General features: G+C 47.9%; 1 protein-coding gene and 1 long non-coding RNA gene across 6 annotated transcripts in view; one reads left to right on the forward strand and one right to left on the reverse strand.

Moving 5' to 3' along the window:
- The window catches only part of Pcnx2 (pecanex homolog 2), a 146829-nt gene that overhangs the window by 45160 nt on the left and 81719 nt on the right, over positions 1-19950 (reverse strand). For all 5 annotated transcript variants that reach the window (XR_003947294.1, XM_011248395.3, XM_011248396.2 and 2 more), the window contains 3 exons: positions 18998-19175; positions 11337-11445; positions 4798-4927 (listed from right to left, as the gene is read on the reverse strand). Coding sequence is in view for 4 of the 5 variants with exons in the window: in XM_011248395.3 (XP_011246697.1) it covers positions 4798-4927; positions 11337-11445; positions 18998-19175 (417 nt within the window). In the remaining variant the exon portion in view is untranslated. The remainder of the gene's footprint in view (positions 1-4797; positions 4928-11336; positions 11446-18997; positions 19176-19950) is intronic.
- Gm51603 lies at positions 13864-15952 on the forward strand. Its single transcript, XR_003947619.1, has 3 exons — positions 13864-13969; positions 14389-14480; positions 15813-15952. It is a non-coding gene; the product is annotated as a predicted gene, 51603 (long non-coding RNA).

Below are 19950 nucleotides of genomic sequence, written 5' to 3' on the forward strand. Positions count from 1 at the left end.
TGATTAATGTGACCAGTGTGATCAATGTGACCAGCATGATCAGTGTGACCAGTGTGACCAGCATGATCAGTGTAACCAGTGTGATCAATGTGACCAGTGTGACCAGTGTGATCAGTGTGACCAGAATATGCAGACACTATAGAATTCTCCCAAATGTCATCACATTAAGTTGAGGTTTGTTGAGTCTAAAATTCTCTCTGACCCTCACTCTGTTCAGACTTCGTCCAGTTCTATCTGGTATCTCTCAGGGCTCACTTATGTTCCCCTTATGCTCCTGTGGAAGCTAAGCCATGTTAGTCTTTAACTATGTCTCTACTGCTGGGCAGCACTTGTATCCTGTCTCAGGCAGTTCACACTGTTGTCACAGAGTCTTCTTGGCCCAGGTATTCACAAAGACAAGGGATTTATTGTTCACAGCTCTGGAGCCTGCAGGTCTGAAGCCAAGGTACCAGTGAGACAAGGTTCTGCTAAAGGCCTCTTCTGGGCCACAGATGGCCAAGTTCCCACTGTGACCTTATGGTAGGAAGGAACCTGGAGAGCTCTCCAGGGTCTCTTGAAAGGCAGCCCAAATCTACTCACCATGGTTCACCTAATGATCTCCCAAATGTCTCGCCCCCTCCAGCCCTAGTCTGAGGTGAGAGGGTAGGCTATGAACATAGAGACGGTGAGGGTGGACATACAAACAGACCCCTCAAAGCCACATGTATGTGTTTTCACACCACTCAAGCCCCACAAATCTGAGCATATCACAGACCTCTGGGTCCCTTCCCAGAGGGTGAAGGTACTTTGCAGCCTCCTCCTTCATGGACAGGTGTAGTTACTTGGCAACCCTGGTGCAGGAAGGACAGGGTGGGAATAGGATCTCCACAACCACCCATGTAAGGAAAACTGCATTGGGATTCCCTAGTGTGACCCCTTTCGAAGCCCTCAGACAGCCAACGTCTCTGAGGGTTCAGAACCACATCCCTGTGCTCCTGCCCTCTTCTTGCAGGTGGGGCGGCTGAGCACCTAAGTAGAGGATACACAGAAGAGCTGGACATTCCTCTTGGGAACAGGGACAAATGGACTTACAAGCTGACAACTCACCTGGATGGACCTTGCACTCTGGCCCCTCACCGTGCTCCCCACCAACCTGAAGATGGGTACTATTCCTTCATGCTATTATAGTAATCACAGGCTTAATCGATGCTGACAGCTCAGCATCAGGACTGTTGAGATGAGCTGGGGTGAAGTCACCCAGCAACAGCCTATCAGAGGCTCTCAATGAAGCTCAGAGGCTACATCTGCCCAAAGCTCTTCTGTTGCTATAAGGAGTGTTCAGAAAGCTTCAGCTCTCCCCTGAATCGAGGCAGCCAGAGAGAGCAGGTCCACACCCTCTCCTCCCAGATATGCTCCTTTTGTGACCAAGGCTGTCTGGGACGAATACTTTACCTGAATATTGCTGAGTGGTGTGCATGCATGTGTATGTGTGTGCATGCATGTGCTCTCTGTGTTCTCTGAGTGTACTGTGTGTGTTCTGTGTCACAAGTCTTCTCTCTGTATGAATGTGTATGTTTATGTGTATGTTCAGAGTGTATGTTCTATATGTGTGTGTGTGTGTGTTCTCTGTGTCTCTACTGTATTTGCATGTGCATTGTTCAGGTGTGGTTTTGCATGTTCTAGGTATGTTAATGTGTATATGACAGAGAGAGAGAGAGACTGTGTGTGTGTGTGTGTGTGTGTGTGTGTGTGTGTGTGTGTGTGTGTGTGTGTATGCTCTATGAGAGGCTTCAAAGTGCTCAGGGACCAGAAGGGCAGCTTTGAATTTATATTCTGGCTGGGCTGTTCACTGGTTCCATGACCTTATATGAACCATGAGTTTTGCCAGGGTTTCCTTGGTATGCTCTATCATAAGGAGGGAAATGAGACCATACAGAGTAGCTGTCAAAGCCGAAAAGACTGTTAGACATGAGCAGGGGATCAGTGAACTTGTAAAGCTGAGGGTTTTGGTCTCTGCCTTTACTGCCATCCTGGTCCTGCTTCTGTTGCAGCTAGTATTACCAGTGTCAGACCTAGGGCTGGCCTAGCAGAGTCCAGCAAAGCTGTCACAGCAATGGGACACCTCATCATATGACCTGCATCTCAGCAACGATGACAACCAGGCAGGAAAATTGCCATTAAATAACGGCAGAGCCTCTCAGAGTCTGAGACCCTCATGAACATGCTCACAGAAACTATGGAGTAATAGACTGTAGGCTGGAGTGTGCAGGTCCCCTCCCTGCACCTCCCCCCCACATCCCCTTACAGAGACACAGATGCACTGTAGAACCAGCTCCAAAGCTCCTGCCTTGGACTTAAGAAAAGGAACCAGGCGCAGCGGCGTGAGCATGGGATTCTAATGCCTGGGAGTCTGAGGCAGGAGGATCATGTTAGAACCCAGGCTGGGCTAAGACACTGTGATGGCTGACCCAGGGACTGGCACTATTTGGAAGTGTGGCCCTTTCGAAGGTAGGTGTGTCACTGTGGCGTGGGCTTTAAGACCCTACTCCTAGCTGCTTGGAAATCAGTATTCTGCTAGCAGCCTTCAGATGAAGATGCAGAACTAATTCTCAGCTCCTCCTGCATCATGCCTACCTGGATGCTGCCATGGTCCTCCCTTGATGATAATGGACTGAATCTCTAACCTGTAAGCCAGCCCCAATTAAATGTTGTCCTTATAAGAGTTGTCTTGGTCATGATGTCTGTTCACAGCAGTAAAACCCTGACTAATACAGACATTATCTCAAAAACTGAACATCAAAGAAAGGAAAAAAAGGAAGGAAGGGAAGAGAGAGGGAGGGGGAGGGAGGGAGGGAGGGAGGGAGGGTAGCAAGGTAAAGTTTTCCCAGTTAGGGTTCCCTGAACCTAATCTTGTGGGAAGCGTGCTCAGTCAGGTAAACTCCTCACATCTCAGCTTTGGTGGCAATGGAACCCCCTCAGAGCACTAGCCTGCCCGAGGATCACACTAGCTCGTATGAACATGTAACATGTGCTGAGATGGTGCCTCATTTTCTCCTTGCTTGCATTAATGAAACAGGTCCCACTGTCACCTGCACCTTAGTGACAAGGGGGGGAGAGACCTGAGGCTGCCAAAGTTGAAGGGCTTTAACTCATGTACCCCACTGCCTGCTCCAGGACATATACTTATACTCAAACAAACTGCCTCACAGCAGAAACTGGAAGCCACTGTATGGTCTCTGAACCTTCAGGCCGACCTCTGAGGCAAAAAGGGCACAAAACAGAATAGCAGAGTTCTGCCAAGTGTAGGCACAGAATGATGGACAAGCAGGGTCTGTGACTGAGATGGTGGCCTGGCTCACAGCTCTCCTCTCCTGCAGGCGGTCCTCGAGCCTCCCCCTCTCCCCCTTGACAATTCAGTAAGAGGTCTCTGAAATTAAGCAGCAAGGGCTGGGGATGTAGATAGTAGAGGGCTTGCCTGGCATAAAGAGGGCACATGCCTGTAAGCACAGCACCAGAAGGAGAACAGGTTGATCAAAATCCAATGTCTTCCGTAGATATATTAGGATTGTCCAAAGGAAAGAAAGGGACAAAAAATGGAACTGAGACTGATGGAAAGGCCATCTAGAGACTGCCCCACCTAGGGACCCATCCCATCTGCAGACACCAACAGTATTGCTGATGCCAAGAAGGGCTTGCTGTCAGGAGCCTGGTATGGCTGTTCCCTGGGAGGTTTTACCAGCACCTGGCCAATACAGATGCAGATACTCACAGCCAACCACTAGACTGAGCCTAGGGATGCCAATGGAAGAGCTACAGGAGGGACTGAAGGAGCTGAAGGGAATTGCAATCCCATAGGAAGAACAATATCAACTAACTGGACCACCCCGAGTTCCCAGAGACTAAATCACCAAGGAAAGAGTACACATGGAGAGACCCATGGCTCCAGCTGCACATGTAGCAGTGGATGGCCTTATCTGGCATCAATGGGTGGGGAGGCCCTTGGTCCTTTGGAGGCTTAATGCCCCAGTGTAGGGGGATGCTAGGGCAGTGAGGCGGGAGTAGGTAAATGGATGGAGGAGCTCCCTCATTGAGGTAAAGGAGAAGGAGTATGGGATGGGAGGGTTGTGGAGGGGTAACCGGGAAGGGGGATATCATTTGAAATGTTGACTAATTAAAAAAAAAAAAAGATTGTGAGGCCAGCCCAGGCACACACTAGACCCAGTTTCAGGAAGGAGAAAATAATTACTCCTCAGTAAGTCATTGTGCCCTCATTTGTTTCTGCCTCTAATGAAGAGTGGAAGACTGAACGTAGCCATGTTCTGAGCTTCGGGTCCCCTCCTTATTATTAAAAATAACAAAGACAAAATACCCCACTCCATCACTACATCCATGGAGAATCTGGTGCCCGGTGCTAACGGCCGAGGGAAAGGTGAACCTGGGAGCCATGATCTCCTACTGAATGTGTCCTACAGGTTCCATGGTGCTCCTGTCTGTGCAGAGCTGTGATGAGAGGACTTGGCAGAGGCATCAGATGATGATGCCGAGATTCTGATGCTCACAGAAGGGATATAATAAAGAAGAAGGGGGCTTTCCTATAGGTAATCCCAGTATATCAAAGCACACAGGCCATGGCATGCCCATCACACCTCTTAAGCCAGCAGCTAAGAACCCGCTGTGTAACTCTTCATAGCTCTCCAGCTATGACTAACAGACGAACCCTACTTCATACTGTGTACCTGGAGACTACCGAATCACACTACCAGGTGCAGTGGATCGCCGATTCACACTGCAACTTAGCGGTGATGTTTAAGCTCTTACTTATAGCTTCTCTCCCAGAACTTCACCGGCCTGACGTAGGACGTGATGAATATGACGCTCCCAAGGAACGGACTCAGGGGCGTGGAGAAGATTGAGGTGGCGAATGTCTGGAAGAAAAGCATGGCGGAGTCTGAGAGGATAGGGTTAAGGAGGAATACACACTGTCATCACCAGAGTTTCAAATGCTATTCCATGGGTCACGGTGTCCCACGTCTGCAATCCAAGCACTAGGAGGGTGGAACAGAAGTTAACATTCATCCTTAGCAATAGCAAGAATTCAAGGCCAACCTAGGCTACGAGGAGGCTATTAATACAGACACCAACACTGACCTCTGAGTGTCACACATATGTGCACACACATGCACATACACATACACACACACACACACACACACACACACACACACACACACACATACAATCAAAATAGAAACCTGGGGACTGTAGGGAGGTGTGGTGGAAGGTGGAGGAAGGGAATGAATGAAGGGCCTCTGAGGGACTGAATGAATGAAGGTATTCAGCTGAACTGTCGTTAATAGCACCAACACAGACCCTGGACGGGATCATAGCTCAGAGGTCACCCAAAGCCTTCTTCGGTTCCTCCCAACAGAAAGGGCGAAAGGTTAGCTTACAAGGCAGATGACCTGTGAAAAGTGCAATTAAGATAAAAATCCTCAACACCTATAATTAAACACTTTATGAAAATCATTAGGAGCTTAAAGGGTCGTGGGGGTGGGAAGCTGCCTCCCCACCACGCATGTTTAGACTGTAGTTTAATTGTGAGGAGATGATAGCCAGGCGCAGTGTCTGCACACGTTTAAAGGGTGAGCTTCTCTCCCTAGAGGCTGGAAGCTCACAAGCCAATGGAGGTGGTAAGAGAAGAAACATGCTGGAACTGGTGAAGACAATTTACCCACCAGTGCCCTGCTGGCTGGAGAGCTAATTCAATTCAAAAATAGAGCAAATTAGTCTGTTCTCGGTGTGGGATGGAGCCCACATTTCTTAATAGGGTGATGAGATAATTAACATTTGGCAATTAGGTGGGATCCGGGCCGACATTTACGGATCTGGCAGTTTTCTCTGGACCGTTATGTAGACCCAGCTTCTCCACCCTTCATCTCATTCGGACTCCAGGTGCTAAGAGTCCTGACCTTCATCACTAAACAAAGATGAAGAGGTCTGTGGGCAAGGAGAGGCTTCGGGGGCAATGGCCAGCACGGGGGCAGTTAGAAGGCCTTGTCTCAGCAGACGGGAGTAAATCATGTCACTAAAGGACGAGTTTTAGGGAAAAGATGGATGGAATATTCCAAAACTGGTTGTCAAATATTGTATACAATATGTGTGTGCGCGCGTGCGCGCGCCTATGTTTATACTTGGTTGTACACGCATGTGCAGGCCAGAGCTCACTCTTGAGCATCTTTCCGCAGATGCTGATAACTTGTTTTTGGAGACATGGTCTCCCATTGACCGGAGCTCTCACTGGAGACATTTTGGAGCTCCCATTGACTGGAAGTTTACCGAGCAGGCTGTTAGGCCAACTGGCTAGTGAGTTCCAGGAATCCCCCTGCCTCTGCTTCTCCATCACTGGGATCACAAACGCCTACCAGCACATCCAGTCTGTTTACCTGAGTCCTCGAGGCCAACTCAGGTCCTTATGCTCGCAAGGCCAACACTGAATCACTTCTTAAGCCCTAGCGTCTCCATGCCCTAAGAGAAGGCGTCGACAAGCCAAAGCACTTGGCTTTAACCCACGCTGCATGCCAGCTTCTTCCCTTGTCTGGGATTCACTGAGTAGGCAACCCAGGTTCCGGTATGAACAGGGCAGATGTACAGGGCAGGCAACCGTGTCAGTTTAGCCATGAGCTGTGAGGAATAGCTGGGGTCCACAGGCTTACCGGCGAGCACAGGTACTGACAGGAAGTGTCATAGAACAGCCAGGGATCAGCGGTCCCCACTTTAAACTGTCACCATGGTTCCTTGACTATGTGTTCGTCTTTCTTTTGATAATTTTCATGTAAGAAGCATGCTTGGAAGTTGAAACTTTAAACATACATCAGAATAAAAAGTCACCTCAGTCTCCCACCCACTTACTTTATATAAAGGAATATTTGGGAAAACAAAGTGCCTAGCAGTTGAAGGGTGCTTCAAGCATTTTTTTCTCTCTTAGCTTGCCCACCGAATAACCTTTGAAATGCTTTGTAAGTATCAACACAGGTCTAAGAACAAGAATATACCATGCTGTGAAAAAGTAATCATCAAATTTCACCCACTCAGCTGTGCATCCTGCAAGCTACAATAATAACCTGTCTGCAAGATGTGCCCGTGGTTACAATAGTGGCACACGTGTTAGGAGACTAACCAACAACTTTTAAAAAAATGGATTTAAGGCTCGCTCCATGAGGTTGAGTTCACACCTCAAGCAGAGGCAGGGAGATTCCTGGAACTCACTAGCCAGTTGGCCTAGCAGCCTGCTCGGTAAACTTCCGGTCAATGGGAGCTCCAAAATGTCTCCAGTGAGAGCTCCGGTCAATGGGAGACCATGTCTTCATTGGCCTATCAATGAAGCCAAGAACCTGAGACTAAAGAGACCATTGGTCCTATGGGATACCTGCTATTATTCTGCTAAGTGAACGCAGCAATAAAACTATTCCTAGTGACCTATTGTTATTACCCATAGATCAAGCAATTCTCAAACTCCATCATAGAAACAACTGGACCATGTGTGGAGAGAGAGACTTTGGAGTGCACAGCCTTGAGCCTATGCCTTTGTCACACCCTCCTCTCAAGCCTCAGGGGCACGTGACGGGGAGGGAAGATTCTAAGAACCAGAAGTGATGGATGACTTAAAAAAATGTTTTAATGCTGGGCGGTGGTGGCACACGACTTTAATCCCAGCATTTGGGAGGCAGAGGCAGGCGGATTTCTGAGTTCGAGGCCAGCCTGGTCTACAAAGTGAGTTCCAGGACAGCCAGGGCTAGAGAAACCCTGTCTCAAACAACAACAACAACAACAAAAATTTTTAATGACTTTAAAAAATTAAAGAATCTAGCATATACTATTACTTAGTGATGATCACAAGTATGTCTCTGTCCTGACCACCAAGTTGAGTAAGAAACTTCCTGTGGAGGAACTGAGTTAACCATCTGACATCTTCATGGAAGTAAAGCTTCCAGCCCCATTCATACAAATAAACAGCATCCAAGTACACAGCTGGCCGGAGCTTAGCCTGAGGACGGTTCTCCACCAGGATCATCAACACAACCGTAGGTCCCTGTGTCCATCTGTCCTCCACCAGAGATCATCAACACAACCATAGGTCCCTGTGTACATCTGTCCTCCACCAGAGATCATCAACACAACCGTAGGTCCCTGTGTCCATCTGTCCTCCACCAGAGATCATCAACACAACCGTAGGTCCCTGTGTCCATCTGTCCTCCACCAGAGATCATCAACACAACCGTAGGTCCCTGTGTCCATCTGTCCTCCACCAGGATCATCAACACAACCGTAGGTCCCTGTGTCCATCTGTCCTCCACCAGGATCATCAACACAACCGTAGGTCCCTGTGTCCATCTGTCCTCCACCAGGATCATCAACACAACCGTAGGTCCCTGTGTCCATCTGTCCTCCACCAGGATCATCAACACAACCGTAGGTCCCTGTGTCCATCTGTCCTCCACCAGAGATCATCAACACAACCGTAGGTCCCTGTGTCCATCTGTCCTCCACCAGGATCATCAACACAACCGTAGGTCCCTGTGTCCATCTGTCCTCCACCAGGATCATCAACACAACCGTAGGTCCCTGTGTCCATCTGTCCTCCACCAGAGATCATCAACACAACCGTAGGTCCCTGTGTCCATCTGTCCTCCACCAGAGATCATCAACACAACCGTAGGTCCCTGTGTCCATCTGTCCTCCACCAGAGATCATCAACACAACCGTAGGTCCCTGTGTCCATCTGTCCTCCACCAGAGATCATCAACACAACCATAGGTCCCTGTGTACATCTGTCCTCCACCAGAGATCATCAACACAACCGTAGGTCCCTGTGTCCATCTGTCCTCCACCAGAGATCATCAACACAACCGTAGGTCCCTGTGTCCATCTGTCCTCCACCAGAGATCATCAACACAACCGTAGGTCCCTGTGTCCATCTGTCCTCCACCAGGATCATCAACACAACCGTAGGTCCCTGTGTCCATCTGTCCTCCACCAGGATCATCAACACAACCGTAGGTCCCTGTGTCCATCTGTCCTCCACCAGGATCATCAACACAACCGTAGGTCCCTGTGTCCATCTGTCCTCCACCAGGATCATCAACACAACCGTAGGTCCCTGTGTCCATCTGTCCTCCACCAGAGATCATCAACACAACCGTAGGTCCCTGTGTCCATCTGTCCTCCACCAGAGATCATCAACACAACCGTAGGTCCCTGTGTCCATCTGTCCTCCACCAGAGATCATCAACACAACCGTAGGTCCCTGTGTCCATCTGTCCTCCACCAGGATCATCAACACAACCGTAGGTCCCTGTGTCCATCTGTCCTCCACCAGGATCATCAACACAACCGTAGGTCCCTGTGTCCATCTGTCCTCCACCAGGATCATCAACACAACCGTAGGTCCCTGTGTCCATCTGTCCTCCACCAGGATCATCAACACAACCGTAGGTCCCTGTGTCCATCTGTCCTCCACCAGTATCATCAACACAACCGTAAGTCCCTGTGTCCATCTGTCCACCAGAGATCATCAACACAACTGTAGGTCCTTGTGTCCATCTGTCCTCCACCAGAGATCATCAACACAACCGTAAGTCCCTGTGTCCATCTGTCCTCCACCAGAGATCATCAACACAACCTTAGGTCCCTGTGTCCATCTGTCCTGGTTGTTTTAACTCTCGTCCTGACTGACAGAACCTAGACTCACCCAGGAAGAGAGACTTGGAGGAATTGTTCAGATCGTGGTGTGCTGTGAGCACATATGAGAGGGATTGTCTTGATTGTTCACTGAGGTGGGAAAGACCCACCCCAACGTGGGTGACACTTCTTCATGGGCTGGACTGTGTAAAGAAAGCTGATCTCGACAGCGAGCAGGCCAGGAATCAGTCCCTTCCTGGAGGGTGCGATTGAGCGACGGCTTCCATTTCTGCCTCCATGGCCACTCAGTGATGACTCCCCCACAACACCCGCCCCCCACAGCCCGGAATGTGAGCCAGTTCCTCCCCTAAGCTGCTTTCCGCAGAGTGGTTGTCATGGCAACACAAACAAAATTATAACTCCCTCTCAGGATCTATCCCTGAGTTTGACCTCCGAGTTGTACGGAGCCCAGGAATCATTCATTTTCCAGGTTCCTCCTGCGGCTCTGATGGCAGTGGCTCTAAGCCTGTGATCAGAAACATGGGTACTGAAAATCTAAAATCAGTGGGAAAGGAAACTCTGAGGGGCAGATATTAGGTAGACATCAAGAAAATTGTATTATTCTCTCTTTTCAAGTATATTCTCGTGCCTCTGTTGTTCATCTTGTTATATTGAGACAGAGTCTGGTTTTATAGCCTTAATGGCCTGGATCTATGTAGGTCCTACCTATCTGGCACCTGCAGGCCATCCTCCTGAAAGCTAGGATTACAAGTGTGCATCACCACGAATGGCTTTCTTTAATCAACCTCTCTATGTCTCTACATTTCGGTATAAAATTTAGTTATCTGTGTCAATGTGATCATTAGAAATGGCATCTCCAATTTGCTTTGAGCCGAATTAAATTGGATTAAAGCTAATGATCATTGTGGAAACACATTTAAAATGTACAGAAACCAGGTCTGCCTAGCAACCACAAAATAAAACCATGATTTATTTTTTACTCTCCAAACGTACTTCAGGGTAAAATTCTACTTGTATCCAATTCTAGATTTTGTAATATTAATGAAGTAGATATAAAAAGTATATTATATTACAATATAATAAATAATATATTGAATTTATTAACCCTATCCATAACACTTAAGGGTAAATAGATGTGTACAAGCTTGCCTAAGTCGACCCAATTATTTAGTCAGTAATTTTCTATTTAGAAGTCTAACCCTCTGACTGCATACCTAGAGTTGGGAAACTGAAGGCTGTAGGAATGTAAAATTTGGGTCAGCAAAATGACTCAGTGGGTAAAGGTACTTGTTTCCCAGTTAGATGATCTGAAATCTGTTCTGGGACCTACATGTTGGAAGGAGAGAACCATTTTCCACAAATTGTCCTCTGACCTTCATACTTGCACTACAGAACATGATTCTCACTAAATAAATAAAATACATTTTTTTAAAAAAGTAAAAATAACCACTGTGCATGGATTGAGGAGCAGGCAGCGTCCAGAATGACACAATGTCTTTTAAGGTTAAGTGGCCTGAAGGGGACCCGGAGTGCCTCTCCAACACGCATTAAAATGTAATCGGACAGACTACAGTGCTGTTACTGCCAGGTCAGTGGAGAGCACCTGTCTGTAAGATGCCAGCCTCAGCCTGGCAGGGGAGAGCGAGCAGAAAGGATACGAGGGATGGCGAAGAGCTGGGCAAACACGTGGAAGGAAGAGCCCCAGGCCATCTGCCAAGGGGCCACGTAGGCCAGGACAAACTGCAGCTTCTGAAGCAGATCCCCAAGCTGAAAGCAAAGAGACACGGGTTAGAGAAGACAGCCGGCCCTGGTCACCACGTCAAGGTCACGCAAAGGACATCGTCTGTGGGATAGAGGCCACACGATCACTGCTTGCTTCTGTGTCACAGCGTCATCTGTCCTGCAGGACATGGGAGATGGTGTCTGATGACACTTCATAGAGGCCACAGGTCAACTGGAGCCTTGGCTGGTTCATCTCAGCAGGTCCACACTTGGGCAGTGTGCCTGTCTTTCTTAAAGCAATAGTCACAGCTTGGTCTGCTGTTCTTCACTCGGGATCTTTTTAGTAGATTTGTGCAAATTCTAGTGTCCTTGATGTTTCTCAAGTTTGTGTGTGTGTGTGTGTGTGTGTGTGTGTGTGTGTGGTGTGGGTGTTTGTGTGTGTTCACATGTGTGTGTGTGGTGTGGGTGTTTGTGTGTGTTCACATGTGTATGTGGTGTGGGTGTTTGTGTGTGTTTGCATGTGTGTGTTTTGTGTATGTGGTGTTTGAATATTTGTGTTCATATCTGTGTGTAGGGGTGTGTGTTCATATGTGTGTACATGGGGAAGCCAGAGGTCAGCTTCAGGTGTCATTCCTCTGTGGTGGTCTCCTTGTTTACCTATTGTTTGTTTGTTTTGCATGCATATGTGGTGGTGTGTATGTGTGTATATCTGTTTGTGTGTAAAGCTCCATGCGTGTCCAGGTGGGCATGCAAGTGGGGTTCAGGTGAGATCTAAAATCTGGGCCTCGTGCTGTATGTCTGATGCTTTCTCACTGAGCCAGTTTGTTTTCTGAGACAAGGTTGCTCACTGGCTCGGAGCCCGCGGATTCTTCTGGCCTGAAGCCCCAGGAACCCTCCCTTCTCTCTCCCCAGCACTGGGGTTCTAGGCATGCACTACCAGTCAGCTTTGTGTGTGGGTTCTGTGCAGAAGCGCAGGCTGCCGTGTTGTGAGAAGTGCTCTATTGGCTGAGCTCTCTCCCTAGCTTGTTGCTCAGGATTTTATGAGTTCATTGCATCTGTGAAGCTGCCTGTACTTGGAGAAAAATAGCTCCACCTACCAAACTGCCAGTTAGAAGGCACTTAGGAATGCTGAGGTGGGCAGGGAGAATAACACCAGCTGGACAATCCAGCACAGGCCTGAGAGCCAAGAGGGCCTTGCTCTTCCAAGCCCTGCCAAGGTCCCATCTTTTTGTAATTATTTAAAAGTGTGTGTGTGTGTGTGTGTGTGTGTGTGTGTGTGTGTGTATGTGTGTATGTGTGTATGTGTGTATGTGTCTGTGTATGTGTGTATATGTGTTTGTGTGTGTGTATGTATGTATGTGTATGTGTGTATATGTGTATGTGTGTGTGTGTATGTATGTGTATGTGTGTATATGTGTATGTGTGTGTGTGTATGTGTATATGTGTGTATATGTGTATGTGTCTGTGTATGTGTGTGTGTATGTGTGTGTGTGTGTGCTCTATGGAGGCATGCATGCGTGCCATGCTGCATATGTGGAGGTCAGAAGACAGCAATTATGTGTAGTCACTTCTCTCCTTTGCTCTCACATGGGTTCCAGAGATTGAACTTGGGTGGTCAGGTCCACACAGCAGTTGCCTTTAACCACCAAGACACCTCACCAGTCCGATATGCCATCTCCTAAGTTCACAGGAAGCCCAGGCTCCCTGCCCCATATTGTTCCAGACACTATGTTGAGAACTCTTAGTGTAACTATTAAGAATTCATCTCCTGGCTCGTGTCTACGTGAAAACCGCAAGCCCGAGCCAGACTTGCTTAAGTGTATGTGTGTATCCCCTTCCCCTCAAAAGCCTGGGTGATGGAAAGTTTCTCTGTTCCATTTTCCCAGGGTGGCTGTGCCCTGGGAGGCTCTCCAGACACCTTCCCAGGAAGCTAAAATGTAGGTCAGGCCCAGCTGTGCAGTCAGAGGGGCTGCCCCAGGGAGGGCACATCTGCGAGCACGGAGCCCTTGAGGGTCCAGCACAGCGGCACCATGATTAAATGAATCTATTACAATTATTTTTTGCTTAGCACAGCAGTTTGTATTTACGCATAAGCAAAACTAGTAATCAGACATCGAAGGCTTCCAAACCCAGCACTTTCTTGCTCTAATTGCGCCCCAGGCTCCAGCTCTCCTCATTCTTCCCCCATCTCTCTCGTTGTCTCCTTTCCCTCCTGAATAGCGTGAAGGCCAGCAAATACAGGATGCTAAACAGAAGTCTTGTGGTGGGTGGAGACCTGTGCTGTTTTTTGCCCCCGGAGAAGCCAGGGCTCCTCACTGTCAGCTCTTTCTATCTCCTTTCCCACTTTTCCACCTATCCTGAGAAAGAGAGTGGGTGTGGAGGACTTAATGCCCGGACTACCTGGGTTTAAGACAATGGGCTGGAATGTTCTAGACAAACATTCCAAGTTCCCATGTTCTCAAACAAGAAATGACAGGGACACGTGGATATTGAGGGAAACCGAGACAGTCTGATAGAAAAAAGGCAGAGGCTCAGCAGCACAGGAGTCAGCAGCCTGGGACCCTTATAGGTAATCTGTAGGTGTGACCTTTTCTCCACACGTGCTGTTCTATGTGGAGGCTCCCAGCCTGGTTTATTTGATATGTTGTGGTGTGTGCATGTGTCTGTGCATATGTGTGTGCACACGAGTGTGTACATGTGTGCATCCGTGTGCATGTGTCTGTGCATATGTGTGTGCACACGAGTGTGTACATGTGTGCATCCGTGTGCATGTGTCTGTGCATATGTGTGTGCACACGAGTGTGTACATGTGTGCATCCGTGTGCATGTGTCTGTGCATATGTGTGTGCACACGAGTGTGTACATGTGTGCATGTGTCTGTGCATATGTGTGTGTGTTTGCATGTTTGTGAGTGTGGAGGCCATGTGAAAAAAACGTGAGAGCCATCTCTCAGGCACTGTCTTCTATTCTGTCTTTGTTTTGCGGCAGGGTCTCTCACTGACCTAGAGCTCACCAAGTAAGCAAGGCTGCCAGGTTGCTGAGCCCCAGAGCTGCCAGCCTCCCTCACTCTGTGATTCCAGGTATGCACACCATACCCAACGTTTCTGTGGTGTTTGGGTTCCAGCTCAGGCCCTAACGCCTGCATAGCAAGCGCTCTATCTACAAAACCACTTCCCCTGTCCCCTTAGATGCTAACTTGTCCACATTCTCCACCCCAGTCTCCTGCCGTGGGAGTGCATCCTGACATACTCCAGCTCTGACCCTCCTCTTCTGCTCCTATAAAACACGGTTCTCAGTATCTACTCGAAACAACAGGCCCTCTGTCCCCAAATTACCTACATGGCTTCCCTCAAACAGGCCACTAGTGGTTTCCCGTCTTTTTCTGTCCTCCTCTGCCTCCTTTACCCTTCTGCCACACAGATTCAAGTCCCTATTATGAACCTTATGGTGAACCCCCAAGGAGACATTGAGGTATTTATTCCTGCAATCCAAGGACTCCAGAGGATGAGGTTCAAAGAGACAGAGCTCAAGACAGCCGGAGCTGCATAGGAGGGCTTTGTTTCAAAACATCACACACACACACACACACACACACACACACACACGCACACGCACACGCACACGCACACACACACACCCTAGAGTCACAAACATATGATTCCTGCACCTGTCCCAATGTTTAGCCATCACGGGACTCAAATCCTAACTTGGTAGCACTCCTGCTCAGACCTCAGGGTCCCCACTATGATAATTCTCCCGTTTTCACCTCTAGATGCTTAGAACCTAACTCCCCAAATCTCTGCACCTCCCAGTCACCATGAAGCCTACAACACGTGTCCCAAACTAAAAGTCTGCACCTCTCAAAGCTTCTGTGGACCTCACATGCCTGACACCCTCCCTCCTCCTTAAAGCTCCAGGTCAGCACCTTCGCTTCCCAGTCATGAAGGCTGACTGGGCATTACTTCTGGAAGCTTCATTCAGTAGGATGACCTCCTTGCTGGAGAGCCTCCTGTCCTAGACTTAGCTGGCAGCACCACAAGGTACAGGCTTAGTTTGAGAGCCTGCACCTGAACCTAGTTCTCTCATATGCCGTTATGAGAGCATGCAACAACTCACTTTATTCTCATGCCTCAGTTTCCTTTTCTAAACTGAAGAACAGAGCCAGCAAAGCTGCCAAGAAGAATGAGGAGTGTTTAGAGCGGTTCCTGGGCCATGCACAGTGCCAGGGCTAGGCTAACACCCACACTATCGGCATGGATAACCCCGGGAATGAGCTTGGCACCTATAGACACATCATTGCTTCTTGTATGTGATGTATGTGTGTACATGTTCATGTGTATGTGCATTTGCACATATGTAGGTCAATGTCATGTGACCCCCTCAAATGATCACTGTCTGACTTTTTGAACTAGGGTCTCACACTGAGCCTCGTGCTTGCTGCTGGTCAGTGAGCCTTTCCACCACCTGAGCAGAAGTGCATGCCCTGACAGTCAGCTTTCATGGAGGTCCTGGGAATCTGAACTCAGATCCTCATGTTTATGAGGTAAGCTCTTTACCAGTTGAGCCCTCTTCCCAGACCACTACCTGCTTTGAAGTGTTTTGAATAAATTCTTTTGTAAAAGCCCAAACTCTATTTTTAAAAAGACATTTTATTTTAAATATGAGAGTATCCACCCATACCACAAAGTACAAGAAAATGTCATTTAGAAATTGCTGCAGAGACCTCGAACATGAACTGTGGTCCTCCATAGCAAGGCTGCCCATCGTGGCTCGGTAGCAATTATTCAAACAATCACCATGAAACAGCCTCACCATTAATTTTAATTTCCTGAGTGGCAAAAGCATGTTCGTTGGACTAATGGTCTGTGGAATTTCATGTTTAATGTGTGAGGAGATGGCAGGGTTCTCTCAGGTCATGCATATAAACCTGCTTGCAAACGTTACTAGGACAAAGTGATTCCTACAGATGTTCCAGAGCCAGTGGGGTGGTGTGCAAGGACTGTGACATCTTTGGTCTGCTTACAATCAAATATTCCTAGCCACCAAGTGTTCTTTCCACGCAACTTACTGTGACCCCAGATCTGGGTGGACCAGGCAGATCCCAGAGCATCACAAGGGTTTTCTTGGTTTTCCAACTCTCATAAAGAGTTCAAAGTAGCCAAGAATGAACTTAAACTTTTCATCCTCCTGTCTCCTTCCTTAGTGCTAGGATTACAGCCATGTGCCATCTTGCTTGACTTAATTGGCCCTGGAGATCAAACCCAGGGCTTTGTGCAAGTTAGGTAAGCATGTTACTGATTGAGACACATTCTTCTTCCTGTATTACATAGGTGTGTGTGTGTGTGTGTGTGTGAGTGTGTCTGTATGTGAGTGTGTGTATGTGTGTGTGAGTGTGTGTGTATGGTGTTGGCAAGCATACATCTGTGTGGTCAAAGGCCAGAGATGAAAGTTAGGAGTCTCCTGCAATTGCTCCCACCGTTATATTTTGAAGCAAGGTCTCTCACATGGCCAAGAGCTCACCAGTTCAGCTAAGCTGATCCGCCAATGAGATTCATCCATCTCTGCTCTCCCACAGCTAAGATTATATCATCTGCCAATACATCCGTGCAATGAGTGACTCCTGAAAGCATTGCTGCCTGCAAACCCAGCACTGGAAGTTTCTAGCAAGGCTCTAGGACATACATTAAAAGAACGCATTGTTACTACTTTTAAGAATTGTTACATACATGAGCATGAGAGACACCCTGCACACATACTTGGACTTGCAGGCAGAACCTTTCTGGGGGATGTGACTTCTCTTTGTCAGGACTACTGCCTGTTTCTAGGGACAGAATCTTGCTCCTCACTGTAGCAACTCTGTGACATTTCTCTCTACAGACAAGGAGTGAGCTTGGGGAGGAGTAGGATAGGCCAGGACTCCATCTCATTCTCCACAGGATGCCAGTTTCTCTGCCCATTGTCTCTGCCTCTCTCCTCCTTCCTCATCCTCCCCCCCCCCCCCACTCTCCGCCTCCTGCTCACTCCTTAGCTATTATCCTAGCCTAAAGCTGATCACTCAAATGATAGTCCCAAACACTCCTTCAGTTGTGGAAAATAGGAAAGTTCCTACTTTGGGTCATTCTAAAATTTTAACCCATAGTTCACAAGGCTCATAGGAGGTGGCTCACTTGAGAGAGTGGTTGTCCAGCAGTCATGAAGCTCTGGATTCCAATCCCAACATTATACACACATACCTGGGAAAAGGGTGTCTCAGGTGACAAACTGTCTTTATCAGATTGGCCTGTAGGAATGTCTATAGGCAATCTTTTTGATTAATGACTGACAGAGCAGGATCCAGTACACTGTGGACTGTGCCATCCTTCAGCAGAGAGACCTAGATTGGAGAGACTCAGTAGGCAGCACTCCTTTTTAATTGCTGCTTCAGTTTCTGCCTTTGGCTTCCTTTGATGATGGATTATAAGAGGTAAATGAAATAAACCCTTTCTCCTCAGGTTGCTTTTGATCAGTGTTTTATCACAGTAATTGAGAAACTAGAATACAAATTGGTATCAGGAGTGGGGATTGGTTGTGATGGATCCCACCATATGCCTTTTATGTCTAGGACATGTAGGAGGAAGGTAGGTGACTGTAGAGCTTTGGTCTGGAAAGATATTGAATGTTGAGATGTCCTTTTGTTATGGGAACTTGGAAGATGATTCTTAGGGAAATGCAGACAATAGAGGCCTGGCGTGTAAAATGTCAAAAGAATTTGAGAGTTTCTCAACAATTCTATCAGCACCATTAATATGATAATTTGAATAAAAATCTATGGTGTCTGGTCATCTGCGGCTGAAGAATTGCCACAATTAAAAAGAGACCAGCACCAGTGAGGTAAAGCCTTTGCTTTATTAGGACAATGGATGCTGTTTAGCTGGGTATGAAAAATCAGCTGTGGTGACTAAGAGCCAGTTATTATTGAGGTAAAATCTGGGGAGTGTTTTCTCAGGGTCAGCATACAGAAGCTGTGGTCTATAAAAGGCCAGGGATGACTATCAAGCTGGTAGCCAAACTTGGCAAGTAGAGTTACCTCCCATGTGGTATTGGTTTTTAAGACTTAGGGGAGACATGGACAGTAGCTAAGGCTTAGCACGGTGAGATGCCATTAGTGAATACAGCCTCAGTGACAGCAGAGGCTCCAGAATTAGGGGGTTCATGGAAAGAAGCTGAGGCTTGGCACCTCTATAAGGATGAGGGTCACTAGATTCTCCCCTGAGGTTCTAGCTACCACTTCTCAGTGGCATGTGGACATGCCAAGTGTTGGATTACAAAGTAGGAAAAAATCTGGTGAGAGATGTGGACCCCTCAGGGCTATAGCTGTCTGTGAGTGAAACATGCTATATTTCCAGTGGGTAACTGCCTGTGTATCTTCCATGCTCCTGTAAATTACCCCAATAAGTTCTTAGGTCCATCAAGCTGACCTTCAGTGGGATCCTGACTTTGGTTTGTCTATATCTTCTTTCCTTTCTGGTGAGAAGGAATTTTTTTTTTCTAAATTTCCCCAGGAAAAGTCAGGCAACATGAGACACACTCTCCATCACTGAAAGTGGAAGAAACTTGCCTTTGTGAAGACAATGGACACCATGAAAAAATCCAGGAGGAAGCTCTCAGAGATGTCCTTGTAGTCAAAGTGGAAAAAGATGACCGTGAAACCCAAGTTGGCAAACTGGTGAACGGGGTTACAGAATGACGTCCTCAGCAGCTTCATGCCCGCGGTGATCATCAGAAAAATGTCCCAGCTGTGAAAAACAAGAGGCCGGGTCAACATTATGTGATGTTACATAATCACTAGGGTCTCCTGAGGTCAGACGATGCAAATGCCATGTGTAGTCCCAGAAGGCCAAAGAGGAGGTCCTGCACTGTCCACATCTGCAGACAAGGTGAAGTGCACAGGCAGCTTGCCTCCGCACTTCCCTGAAGAAGTTCTGCTTTCCCCAACCCCTGCTCCCTGCTGCAGCAAACTCGGGGCTGCCTCCCCTTCCCTGGCTGCCCCTAGAGAACTCAAGAAGCCATAGGTACCAGCCTGAGTAAGTCTTGGCACCAAGACTAGCACTCTCCCTGATAACTGGCTGGGCACTTACCAGGTGCAGTTGGTGCCAGTCCTTGGAAAAAGGAGATTAGGGTCCCATGTTTGAATCATGGAAGGGAGGTGATCAGGGGTCACAGGCAGTTATGGCCATTCATAAAACTAGTTCCTGATAGCCCCATAAAGATAATCCTTAGGTCAGAAGACCCCCCACCCTTGCAGCCACGCAATTCCTCCCTACCAAATGGTATCTGTGTCTGAACTATGACTTGCTTCACCCGCCTCCCCTCATCACCCTAAGCATTCAAAGAATCTCTAACTATGCTGTGTATAAGTGCCAAGCCTTCCAAGCTCCTGGTCACACTCCTGTCCTGTCCTGTGCTATGGGAAGGTTTGAGATCCGAGTCTGACTGGAAAATGAAAATACTTTTATGCACAATTACATCGGACTCTGCAGCTCTTGAGCTCTCCTGGGTTTCCTGAGTCGG

This window comes from Mus musculus, chromosome 8, assembly GCF_000001635.26.
Source record: "Mus musculus strain C57BL/6J chromosome 8, GRCm38.p6 C57BL/6J".
Lineage (NCBI taxonomy): Eukaryota > Metazoa > Chordata > Mammalia > Rodentia > Muridae > Mus > Mus musculus.